At 44.9% G+C, this 13,470-nt stretch overlaps 1 protein-coding gene across 7 annotated transcripts in view; it reads right to left on the bottom strand.

Annotated features, from left to right (window-relative positions):
• Positions 1-13,470, bottom strand: part of SCFD2 (sec1 family domain containing 2) — a 252,196-nt gene that overhangs the window by 185,957 nt on the left and 52,769 nt on the right. For all 7 annotated transcript variants that reach the window (XR_014792160.1, XM_084856757.1, XM_084856763.1 and 4 more), the window contains exon 4: positions 268-443. Coding sequence is in view for 6 of the 7 variants with exons in the window: in XM_084856757.1 (XP_084712883.1) it covers positions 268-443 (176 nt within the window). In the remaining variant the exon portion in view is untranslated. The remainder of the gene's footprint in view (positions 1-267; positions 444-13,470) is intronic.

Below are 13,470 nucleotides of genomic sequence, written 5' to 3'. Positions count from 1 at the left end.
AGCAACATATTTAATATTAAATGCCTGCTTGTATACAATGAAGAAGCCAGGTGGATCTCTCTGGAAAGGGTATTCTACAGGTGGGGCCACTACAGAGAAGGCTCTTTGCCTATGAGGGATCTGCCACTCTGGCATAGTAGGGATGTGTGTGCGTGTGTGTGTGCGCACGCGCACACATGCGCGCGAAACACAAAAGTATAAGAAGTGAGAATCTTAAGTATGATCTACTCCTACACAAAAAGTAATAAAGCTCACATCGTACTGTACCTGCACAAGTAGCCTTTCAAAGGCCAGACAGTTGTCCCATTTGGCATTTTGAGGGTGTTTTAGAGTCTGTATAACAGCCAGTGCAATCTGCAGAAGCCCACAATGGTTCTCAAGAGCTTCAAACTTCTTTTTGAAGAGCAGGATATATGAGCTGAGCTGTTCAGGGGTGACTCTTCCTGTGAAAGAAAAAAACAACAACATTACAGACATTTCTCAACAGTGTATGAGTAGTTAAAGGCAGAAAATGTTACTCAAGGCCAGCAATACTTATGGAATGGGTTCCATTCCACCAAGAGGTTTTCCCAGTTATACAATGCATGGCCTTCTTCCATAACACAATGGCCCAGTTTTGCCACTTCCACAAGAACAGTGCCATCCAGCAACCACGAGATTGGTTACTGGCATGCATACCACACCACAAATATAAACAGAACACTCTGAAAAATCAGTGTAGGCTATCCTAACGCCCCCTCTTTTTTTGATAATTATAGCTGGCGTCTGCCTATACAAAACAAAATAGGAATTACCACTTAATTTTTTTCGCATGTAATGGATGTAGTGGGTGTCATCAACTACTAGATTAGGCAAAAACCAAAGTTGCGGGGGAGAGTGCATGTGCCCATGTGCCTGAAGTGAGGACTCACAAGGAAGGAAAACCAAAATATGTGCCCTGCCAAGGCAACAGGGAAGAGCCCCTGTTCCCTTGGCACACCCATTTTTTCCCCACTTCCACATAATATACTGCTGCCACTTAATGTGCCCAGAACAATAGGATCAAAAGAGATCCACAGCTGGTAACTGTTTGCCCCACCCTGCTGATTTCACCATTGTGCAAGAGGCACGCCATTCCCTGTTGGCACTACCATATACATTTTTCTCTCCAGCTTCAAAATATGTTTTCAAAGACAGAACTAGAAAAAGTTTCCTTTCCGATATAATGGGTTGGATCCAATCTGTGAGCTGGAGGAAAAGAGCTGCTAACGCTATTTTGCAAATGCTCATGCAATCGTTCACGTCGAGTTATAATAGATGGATGCTGTAGCAACTCTCATGCTTACACAAGAGGAAGCACATCTTTTGGATTTAGTTGCACTTTTCTAACAGACTTCTAGTATGATGGCTATTTTCCTTCAGTTCAGTTCTTTAGATTCAAAAGCAGGCACACTCAAGAAATTTCACTTGCAAAACATCAAGGCAAAGAAGTCAACAAAGTATCATATACAACAAGCTGACAACACTTTTGCATGGCTAAAAGCTGACAAAAGGGTTGTACACTGAGCCCCCAAAGGCTAAAAAAGCATCCATAGCCATGTGTGTTTTCAGACTAAACATTTGAACTTCTGGTCATGCTTGAATTTATTTCCTTTAAAGCTGTGTCAGGCAAATTGTCATGGTGATTTGAAAATGTCAACCCTTATGCTGTACAGTTTAACTTTAGCAGTGATGATATATAGCAGCTTACTCAAAATTTAATTTCGTCATACAAAGAAGAAGATAAAACCATGTGAGCGCACACCTTCTTCCCTCTTTCCCTCAAAACTTTATGTTTAGAGAAAGTGTAAAATAGTTTGTTTCATAAACCGAAAGCTAGCACTCCTTGTTGGACGGAAAGGCCATCTGTGGCATGCTGTACGCTGCAATACTATGAGTTCATTGGGGGGGGGGGCCATCATGACTGGTGTTTTTCCTTTTAGATTTGACTTCTGGCCATTGCTGGTATGATGTCCAATAATGTATTCATCTTGCAACCCTGCTCAAGGCCTAGCGAAGTCAAGAATCCCGATTTAAACTAGAAGCCTGATTAGTCCTCCTGAAGAATTGCCAGGAGCAAGGACTTCGTGTCTAACTTAAGAAGATTGACAGCAATAGATAAAGCTTAACACATTGTGAAGTTCTTCACTTCCTTATGCCTCCTCATAACTTCTTACTCTCTTTGTCACTCTCTCCATTCTGGAAACAAATGTTCTCACCTCACTCTGCTTCAGTCTCTCTCTCCTGCGTTCTGCCATTCTACTTCTGCTGCTGCTGAGTCAAACCAATTCCCTCTCCTCTTTTAAAACACCACCTGAAAAATCTGATTTTGCAGTTTTTGCTGAATCACTGAAGCCATGCTCCCCCTCACCATCTTTCTAGTGCTGGAGTCTCCAACATCATGCCCATGGGCACCAATGTCTCTGCAGATACCTCTCATGGCACCCACCGGGCTCTCTGCCCAATTTTTATTTTATGTTTTTCAATTTTTTTGAAACTGGAGGCTGGCATGTTGCAAAGCAAAGTGCTGGCTTCCAGAAGCATCTTTATTACCAAGAATGTCTATGGGCTCCACATGGGCTCTAGATACATTCTTTGAAAATAAAAATGGTGTGTGGCTGCATTCTAGCATGCCCAGCCAGCCAGAAAACAAAGGAAAAGGTCAGCTGGTCAGTAGGGAGCATTCGGGGGGAAGAGGGGGGTTTTCTTCTGTGCTGAGTGTGTTTTTGCCTTCTTGTGTGTGGAGGGTGTGGGTGGGTGTTTTGCCTGTGTGTGTTTGTGTTTCTCTGAGCACCACCAGTTTGCCTTCTGTGAAGTGGGCATTTTGTTGTGTGTTGTGGAGGCAAATATGTGATTTGGCATTTGGGCTCAGACCCCACCTCTGCTTTGTAATCAGTTTATTGGCCAAGTTACTTGTCTCTAAGCTTCATCAGTTTGCCTTTTGTGAAATGGGTGTTGGAGCAGAAAACTGCAGGTTCAAACGAATGTTTTTTGTGTTTTGGAGCTCAGACCCTACGTCTTGCCGTGTACCTAGGTTCTTGGGCAGGTTATGTTTCTTTTGGCATCATCAGTTTGCCTTCTGGGAATGTGACTAGCTACACACCCCATGGCAGACATTTTGTGAATGGGCAAGGCCCCCCCCCCATGGTAGCCATTTCGTGAGAGCACCCATGACACTTAAAATTTGAAAAGTGCCCACCAACCCAAGAAAGTTGGGGACGCATGTTCTAGTGATACCACTTCTCTTAGTGTTCAGTGCCCAGAGATGTAAACATTTCTGGATTTTTTTCCCAGAAAAATTGGAAATTTCAGAAAACTTGAAAAATACTTATTTTTAAGCACTCTTTACAGATCTAAAATCACTTTGTTGCTTGAAGACAGCCTTCCCCAACCTGATTTCCTACAGATATTTTGGACTTCAGCTCCCATCAGCCCCAGGCAGCATGGGCAATGGTCAAGAATGCTGGGCACTGTCGTCCAAAACATCCGGAGGTTGGGGAGGGCTGCTTTAAGAACGTAAAGCAGCCTTTCTGTTCCTAGAGTTATATTTATGTATGACTTAGTTTGCTCATAAAATTATCATTATATTTTAAAACTTTAAAAAGTAAACTCAGTAAACTTGTCAATTATTTTCTGAATAGATTAGAATTACATTAAATGACTGCTACAGCATCAGAAACACAGGACTCTATACAACAAAACCCAAACGGTCAAGAATGCAGTTTACAGTCATGAATGCACAATGGTGACTCTACTCACATGTTGGGAAACTGAGCATAAATGTCTATCAGTAAAATATACTTTAGATCAGTAATTTTTAATAAGGAATGAAAAAACGAACTATGCTAGGAATCTTACAGAGGGGATTAAAAATATTTTTCCCCATGGCTTTGTTATTTTCAGACATTTTACATCTCTAGAATTTCTATACAAGTGTTCTTATTACAACATTTTAAGAAATTTGGGGGGAGTAAAGGCTGAGTAACAATATATAAATACTTTGCCTTAAATTCTAAAAGAAAATATTTCAAAGCTGTTCAATTTTTCAGAAAAAAACAACAGTGCTCAGAAAAAAACGTGTTTTTCCCAAATTTTTCCAGGCCTTCACATCTCTAACAGTGCCTAGCAAATAACATCAATTTATGGCAATAATTATGAGCTGAACCTTTTACATTCTCACTCACACTAAGGCCCAGTATGACTTGCAAAATTCTGTTCTTTTGGAAACTTCTGTGGGTATGTGTGCATACGCATGCGAGAGAGAAAGACAGAAAAATCTTCATGGGTCTTCTTTAAAGGACGTTGCCCACAAGGTACTTTGTATCTGGGCATGGATTTCTAAGTACAAACATGAACTCAATCAGGTAGAAATAGTACATACATGTTTCAAATGGGGTGGGGAATTACATCAGAGAATCAAGAAAGTGGGGCCCTGATCCTGTCCATGTTTTTGATGGAGCGTATTTTGAAAGCTGTACTTCTCATTCCTAATTATGCATATTCTACTTAGATGCAAAACTTCTCATGAGAAGTGGCCTTAAGTTAAGGCTCCATGGTAGCCTTGACATTCCTATAGGACAAACATCATTACAAGAAAACTTTATTCTCCAAGACTAATTGATTAGTGCTAAAAATGTCATGTGCTTAAAAGTCAGTATCCCAAAGGAGACCGTGGTTCTTTACTTCAGACTTTATGGATGAACAAGGTGTCAAAAAGGAGAGTTCAGCAATACAGAAGGTGCTTGAATAGATGTAGTCTTTCATTTTGAATGTTATATCTAGTTAATTATCTCCTCAGGGACCAATTAATAGGGGAGTAAACTTTGAGGAACTGAGTAAATGGCCTCTTTCCTTAGGATACAAGTTCTGCCAAGTATGTTAAATTCAGTCCAGCTTTTTTGGTGCTTGATTCCAGAGGTCCCCAGTTTTCAGCTGACAATCAACAGTAAGTGATTCCTTATGTTCCTCTCAGAACTCTTAGGTTTCACCAACCCCACTGCAGAAAGTAGAACAACTTCGCAGAATACTACAATAACAACCGCCATTGATAAAGCACTTCATAGTGGCTGAAGATTTTTCACACACATTTTCCTGTTAAAATCTTCACAACAACCCTGTATGGTATATAAATATGATTATCCCCATACATGGGGGCTAAGGCCAAGAGAGGGTGGCTTTCCTAAGATCACTGCCCACCAATCTTAGGATGTGGCAGAGATGACAACCCACACCAGCCAGAAACACAGAGATCCAACCCATGTTGGCAAATCTGGAGGTGTGGCCATGACACCATGCTCCCTCAGCATGTACACAACACCACAATACTCCCAACATGTGAACACCAGTAGCAGAGACAGCAAGCTCACACCTCTTGAGAGACCATGGGCGGCCCTGCAGTGAGGGGACCAAGACCCCAAATACCACACTCTGCATACAATCACTCCAGCCTCAGGACTCAATCAGCCTCCCTTGGCAACCCATGGGACTACTCACCACCCATTCCACCCCCACCAACGCAGCATGCCTCCCCCAGCCCCTTTTTTATCTCATCCCCTGCTAAATGCCTCACGCATACTGGCAGCAGCACCCAATCACCTTCTACATCTTGAGAGACACAACCCCAGAGCCAGAGAGTGCAGAAAGTGGAGGATCCCAGGTGGAGCCCAAAAGTCCTGTCCTGAGGCCAGCAGAAGCCAGTTTAAACAACACTGTGGGCATGGAATCCTATTCACTAACACCCAAACACAGAAACAATACATGTCACAAACTGATAGTCTTAACTAAACAGCACCAAGAACAGAGTGGATTTTTCAGAGATAAAGATCACTGTATGAGTCCACTAGACCAGCTCTTTAGCAGAGAGAACATTTCTTCCTCCCACTCTCAGGATAAGCCAGTAGTTTATCATTGGCAGTAACCAATTACATGCCAGAAGAACAATTTGTTTGTGTAAGAACATAAGAAGAGCCATGCTGGATCAGCCCAAGGGTCTATCTGGCATTCTATTCACACAGTGGCCAACCAGCTGTTGACCAGGAAACCACAAGCAGGGCATGAGTGCAACAACACCCTCCTACCCATGTCCCCCAGCAACTGCTGTACGCAGGCATACTGCCTCTGACACTGGAGGTAGCTCATAAACATCAGGAAGATGTCACAGATGAGAGATTAGCCACATCTGGACATATATGACTGACATCCCTTGTTTTTCCGGCAGATACATTATTTACTTTTAAAAACATTAATTATTCTTCCGCTTCTCAAATTGACAAAACTTTCATTATTGATTTAAACATTTTAGCCCTAAAGGCTGTCTGTCTGCAGCATCTGTTCACTGATAATATACAGACATAAGTAGTACGTAACCCCAAATAAATTGTAAGCTTTTGTTATCTTTAAGGAGGAGGAGCCATACCCAATCAATCAGACAAATGCAATTATTATAAATCATGTTTCTATCTAGGATCAAAACCATGCCCCCATCTACATCACCCACTTCTATAACTAAATGTAGAACAACTGTCCCAATCATCATAATAGTGGGAATGATGACAATGACTTGATTCAAAATAAAGATCCCACATAGCTGTTCATGAAAGGACAGTCAACAGGATAATTCCTGTGCAGTACTGAGTAAGGAGGCAATTCTTCATGTAGGATTTCCCACCTTAGATCTTGGACCTAACCATCGAGGACTATCTTGATCTTCAGATAAGTCTGGATAGCCTCTGACATTGAAGTTCTCTCTTCAAATGTGGAGGATTTTTAGGCAACGCTTATTTTCTCCAACACTGATTTCACAGTTAGTAGTAAATCAGAAGGATTTGGGTCTCATACACTGACAGACTTTTCCTTGGATGGTTTCGAAGAGAGCTGCTCTTTATGCTTGCTTTCAGATAGAACTGAGAGAGAACACTATTTCTACTCTTTAACTTAGCCTTCCTTGTCAATGGTCCTAAACAGCTCTGAGCAGAACCAATGGGTTGTCATTACATGCAAACAGTCCCTCTGAACTGGTTCACACGTAATGACAAACATGGTTTGTTGCATTATAGGTTGCTGTTACATGTGAACATGGAACTATGGGTTAACTATGGGTTGTTAACTGCAAACAACCCACAAAGAGAACCCATGGTTTGTGCTGCTGTGAACTGTGGGTTTATTTATTTATTAAATTTCTTAATCGCCCATCTGGCCGGTCACCCGGCCACTCTGGGCAATGTATAACAGTACAATTTAAAACAGTAAAATTATACATTAAAACATTATTTACAAATACCCAAACCCACCCCAAATGCCTGCCTGAATAACCAAGTTTTCAGCGCATGGCGGAAGCTCATTAAAGAGGGGGCATGGCGGAGTGGTAGGCAAATGTATTGCAACCGAAACTCTCCCCATGACCTGAGTTCAATCCCAGTGGAAGCTGGGTCCCAGGTAGCTGGCTCAGGCCGACTCAGCCTTCCATCCTTCTGAGGTCAGTAAAATGAGTACCCAGCTTGCTGGGGGAAAGGTAGTAATGATTGGGGAAGGCAATGGCAAACCACCCCACTATAGTCTGCCATGAAAACGCCAGCACAAGCGGCGTCCCTCTAGGAGTCAGCAATGACTCGGTGCTTGCACAGGAGGTACCTTTCCTTTACCCCTTCATGGATCACTGCCTTGTTGTGGCGAAGGGGCTTGCGTAACTCAGGGAAGCCATAAGCTATGCCGTGCAGGGCCACCCAAGACGGATAGGTCATGGCAGAGAGTTCTGACAAAATGTGGTCCACTGGAGAAGGAAATGGCAACCCACTCCAGTATTCTTGCCAAGAAAACCCCATGGAACGTATCACAAGGCTAAAAGATATGATGCCAGAAGATGAGCCCCTCAGGTCGGAAGGTGTCCAATATACTACTGGGGAAGAGCAGAGGGAATTTCCAAGTAGCGCCAGAAAGAGTGAAGCGGCTGGGCCAAAGCCGAAAGGACACTCAGCTGTGGATGTGTCTGGTGGTGAAAAGAAAGTCCGATGCTGTAAAGAACAATATTGTTTAGGAACCTGGAATGTAAGGTCAATGAATCAAGGTAAGCTGGAGGTGGTCAAACATGAGATAGCAAGATTGAACATTGACATCTTGGGAATCAGTGAACTAAAATGGACAGGCATGGGCAAATTTAATTCAGGTGACCATTATATCTACTACTGTGGGCAAGAATCCCTTAGAAGAAACGGAGTAGCAGTCACAGTCAACAAAAGGGTGGGAAAAGCAGTACTGAGGTACAATCTCAAAAACGATAGAATGATCTCAGTACAAATCCAAGACAAACCATTCAACATCACCGTAATTCAAGTCTATGCCCCAACCACTGAGGCTGAAGAAGCTGAGGTTGATCGGTTCTATGAAGACCTACAACACCTTCTAGAACTAACACCAAAACAAGATGTCCTCTTCGTCATAGGGGATTGGAATGCTAAAGTAGGAAGTCAAGAAATCACCGGGATAACAGGCAAGCATGGCCTTGGTGTACAAAATGAAGCAGGACAAAGGCTAATAGAGTTTTGCCAAGAGAACACGCTGATCATAGCAAACACTCTTTTCCAACAGCACAAGAGGCGACTCTACACATGGACATCACCAGATGGTCAATATCGAAATCAGATTGATTATGTCCTTTGCAGCCAAAGATGGAGAAGCTCCATACAGTCAGTCAAAACAAGACCTGGAGCTGACTGTGGCTCAGATCATGAGCTGCTTCTTGCAAAATTTCGGCTTAAATTGAAGAACGTCGGGAAAACCACTAAACCATTCAGGTATGACCTAAATCATATCCCTTATGAATATACAGTGGAGGTGAGGAATAGATTTCAGGGATTACACCTGATAGACAGAGTGCCTGAGGAACTATGGACAGAGGTCCGTAACATTGTTCAGGAGGCAGCAACTCAATCCATCCCAAAGAAAAAGAAATGCAAGAAAGCAAAGTGGCTGAGGAGACTTTACAAGTAGCTGAGGAAAGAAGGGAAGCGAAAAGCAAGGGCGAAAGGGGAAGATATATCCAACTGAATGCAGAGTTCCAGAGAATAGCAAGGAGAGACAAGAAGGCCTTCTTAAAGGAACAATGCAAAGAAATTGAGAAAAACAACAGAATGGGAAAGACTAGAGATCTCTTCAAGAAAATCGGAGATATCAAGGGAATGTTTTGTGCAAAGACGGGCATGATAAAGGACAAAAAAAGGCAGGGACCTAACAGAAGCAGATGAGATTAAGAAGAGGTGGAAAGAATACACAGAAGAACTATACAGGAAAGATCTTAGTATCCCTGATAGCCATGATAGTGCGGTCACTGAACTTGAGCTGGACATCCTAGAGAGTGAAGTCAAGTGGGCTTTAGGAAGCATTCCTAACAACAAAGCTAGCGGAGATGACAGTATTCCAGCTGAGCTATTTAAAATGAGCTATTTGAGAGCCAGTGTGGTGTAGTGGCAAGAGTGTTGGACTAGGAGCTGGGAGATCCGGGTTCTAGTCCCCACTCAGCCATGGAAGCTCACTGGGTGACTTTGGGCCAGTCACAGACTCTCAGCCCAACCCACCTCACAGGATTATTGTTGTGAGGATAAAATGGAGAGGAGGAGGGTAATGTAAGCTGCCTTGGGTTCCTTGCAAGAGGAAAAAAAGGTGGAGTATAAATGCAATCAATCAATCAATCAATCAATCCTAAAAGATGATGCTGTTAAAGTGCTGCGCCCAATATGCCAACAGATTTGGAAAGCTCAACAGTGGCCACAAGACTGGAAAAGGTCAGTTTACATTCCAATTCCAAAGAAGGGCAACGCCAAAGAGTGTTCAAACTACCGTACAATTGCGCTCATTTCACATGCCAGCAAGGTGATGCTCAAAATCCTACAAGCTAGGCTTCAGCAGTATGTGAACCGAGAACAAACTGGGTTTCGAAGAGGCAGAGGAACTAGAGATCAAATCGCCAACATTTGCTGGATCATGGAGAAAGCAAGAGAATTCCAGAAAAACGTCTATTTCTGCTTCATTGACTACACTAAAGCCTTTGATTGTGTGGATCACAACAAACTGTGGCAAATTCTGAAAGAGACGGGAGTACCAGACCACCTTACCTGTCTCCTGAGAAATCTGTACGAGGGCCAAAAAGCAACAGTAAGAACCAGACATGGAACAACCGATTGGCTCCAAATTGGGAAAGGAGTACGACAAGGCTGTATATTGTCGCCCTGCTTATTTAACTTATATGCCGAGTACATCATGAGAAACGCCGGGTTGGATGAATCACAGGCCGGAATTAAGATTGCCGGGAGAATTATCAACAACCTCCGATACGCAGACGATACTACCCTAATGGCAGAAAGCGAAGAGGATCTAAAGAGCCTCTTGTTGAGGGTGAAAGTGGAGAGTGCAAAAGCTGGTTTGAAACTCAACATTAAAACAACTAAGATCATGGCATATGGCCCCATCACTTCCTGGCATATAGAAGGGGAAGAAATGGAAGCAGTGACAGATTTTATTTTCTTGGGCTCCAAGCTCACCGCAGACGGTGACTGTAGCCATGAAATTAAAAGACGCTTCCGCCTTGGGAGGAAAGCTATGGCAAACCTAGACAGCATAGTAAGAAGCAGAGACATCACCTTGCTGACAAAGGTCTGTATGATCAAAGCTATGGTTTTCCCAGTAGTAACGTATGGTTGTGAGAGCTGGACTATAAGGAAGGCTGAGCGCCGAAGAATCGATCCTTTCGAACTGTGGTGCTGGAGAAGACTCTTACGAGTGCCCTGGACTGCAAGGAGGTCAAATCAGTACATCCTAAAGGAAATCAACCCTGACTGCTCATTGGAAGGACAGATATTGAAGCTGAAGCTGAAATATTTTGGCCACCTAATGCGAAGAGAAAACTCCCTGGAAAAGACCCTGATGTTGGGAAAGATTGAAGGCAAAAGGAGAAGGGGACAGCAGAGGAAGAGATGGCTAGATAGCATCACCGATGCAATGAATATGAACTTGAGCACACTCCGGGAGAGAGCGGAGGACAGAAGGCCTGGCGTGCTATGGTCCATGGGGTCACGAAGAGTCGGACACAACTTAATGACTGAACAACATGCCGGAGTTCCCTAGAGAGGGAGTTCCACAGAGTGGCAGCCACCACAGAGAAGGCCCTCTCCCTCGTCCTCGCCAGTCTAGCTGTCCTGGCTGATGGGACACAGAGAAGGCCATTCAAGGCTGATCTTGTTGAGCGGCCCATCTGGTGTTGCTGGAGGAGCCCCTTGAGATAGGCTGGGCTGGAACTGTATAAGGTTTTAAAGGTCAAAACCAACACCTTGAATTTGGCTCGGAAAACAGTAACCAGTGCAACTCCTTCAGCACCGGAGTGATGTGATCACGCCAGTGGCTGCCTTTAATCAGGCGGGCCACCGTGTTCTGCACCAGCTGCAGCTTCTGAACTGTCTTCAAGGGTAACCCCACGTAGAGTGCATTACAGTAGTCTAGACAACAGGAGACCGGGGTATGTACTACCGATGGGAGCAGATGGTTGGGAAGGTAGGGGCGCAGCCGCCGTATCAGATGGAGTTGGTACAAAGCTGTCTGGCTCACGGTTAACACCTGAGCCTCCATGGACAGCTGGGAGTCTAAAATGACCCCCAGGCTGTGGACCTGGTCTTTCAAGGGTAGCCGTACCCCACTCAGCACCAGGTCAACATCCCCCAACCTCCTCTTATCTCCCACCAAAAGTACCTCAGTCTTGTCAGGGTTCAGCTTCAGCTTATTCCTCCGCATCCAGCCACTCACCATCTCCAGACATTTAGACAGGGATTCCATGGCCAACCCTGGTGAAGATTTGAACGAGAGGTAGAGCTGCCTGTCGTCCGCATACTAATGACACCACACCCCAAACCTCCTGATGACAGCCCTCAGCGGCTTCACATAGATGTTAAATAGCATCGGGGAGAGGATGGAACCCTGTGGCACCCCACAAGTAAGCGGCCACGGGTCCGATTCCTCCTCTCCCAGTGCTACCCTCTGGTATCTGCCGGAGAGGAAGGACTGGAACCACCGTAATATGATGTCTCCAATGCCCATCCTCTCCAGACGGTCCAGGAGGATACCATGGTCAATGGTATCAAAAGCCGCTGAGAGGTCGAGGAGAAAAATGAAGGAGCATTCACCCCCATCCAAAGCCCTCCTCGTATCATCCACCAAAGCGACCAAGGCCATTTCTGTCCCATGCCCAGGCCTGAAGCCCAATTGAAATGGATCTAGATAATTGGCTTCTTCCAAGAGTGCGTTCAACTGCATCGCCACCACCTGCTCAATGATCTTGCCCCAAAATGGCAGATTTGAGACTGTGCCAAAGTTGTTCAAAATTTGGGGATCCAAGGAGGGCTTCTTTAAGAGTGGTCTTATCACTGCCTCCTTGAGGGCTGATGGCATCACTCTCTCCTCAAGGGAGGCTTTCACCACCACCCTGATCCCCTCACCCAATCTCTCTCTGCAGCTCATAATGAGCCAAGATGGGCAAGGATCAAGTAAGCAAGTGGTCAGCTTTACAGATGAAAGCACCTTGTCCACTTCATCAGAAGGAAGAAGCTGGAACCGATCCCACAAAACTGGTTTGCCACAGGCTGCCTCTCGCTCACTAACTGTATCCACGGCGCACGGAATAACACTCCTGATCCAATCAATTTTATCTGCAAAGTGCCTTGCCGAGGCCTCACAGGAGGCCTTAAAATGCTCCAGTGGTTCTGGAGCAACTGGTCTGAACAGGCTTTAGACCACTTGGAACAGCCTCCTGGGACAGCACTCTGCGGATGCGATAGAGGCAGCATAGTATTCTTTTTTTGCTGCCTTCATCGCCACGTGATAGGCTGAAGACACAGCTCTAGCCCATGTCTGATCGTCTTCGGAGCAGGACTTCCGCCACCAGTGCTCTAGCCATCTCACCTCCTGTTTCAGGGCTCGTAACCACGGATTGAACCATGGTGCAGTCTGAACCCTGTTCAGGGGGAGAGGGTGTTTCGGAGCCACCCGATCTAATGCCCTAGTGATTGCAGTATTTCACCCACCCACCAGGGTCTCAACCAAGTGGCTGTTTGCATGATCCAGAGAATCCCCAAGCGCATTCAGGATCCATTCTAATCCATAAGACGCCTGGGGCGGACCATTTTAATGGGTTCTCCACCCCTGTGGAGGGGTTGTGGAACCAAGAAGTCCAGCGTCACCGGATAGTGATCTGACCATGACAAGGGGGTGGTGGATATACCCCCGACTTCCAGATCACTCCCTGCTTCTCCAGAAACAAACACAAGGTCTAGTGCATGACCGGCTACATGGGTGGACCCAGTTAGAATAGGGTACAGCTCCCAGGAAGCCATGGTCTCCATGAAATCCCAAGGTGCCCCCGTGAGGATGGCCTCTGAATGTACACTGAAGTACCCCAACACCAATAAGTTAGGG

The sequence above is a fragment of the Heloderma suspectum genome, chromosome 5, assembly GCF_057233095.1.
Source record: "Heloderma suspectum isolate Gila_16-S chromosome 5, 16-S_ref, whole genome shotgun sequence".
NCBI classification, from domain to species: domain Eukaryota; kingdom Metazoa; phylum Chordata; class Lepidosauria; order Squamata; family Helodermatidae; genus Heloderma; species Heloderma suspectum.
This window is presented reverse-complemented; position numbering and strand designations above follow the sequence as displayed.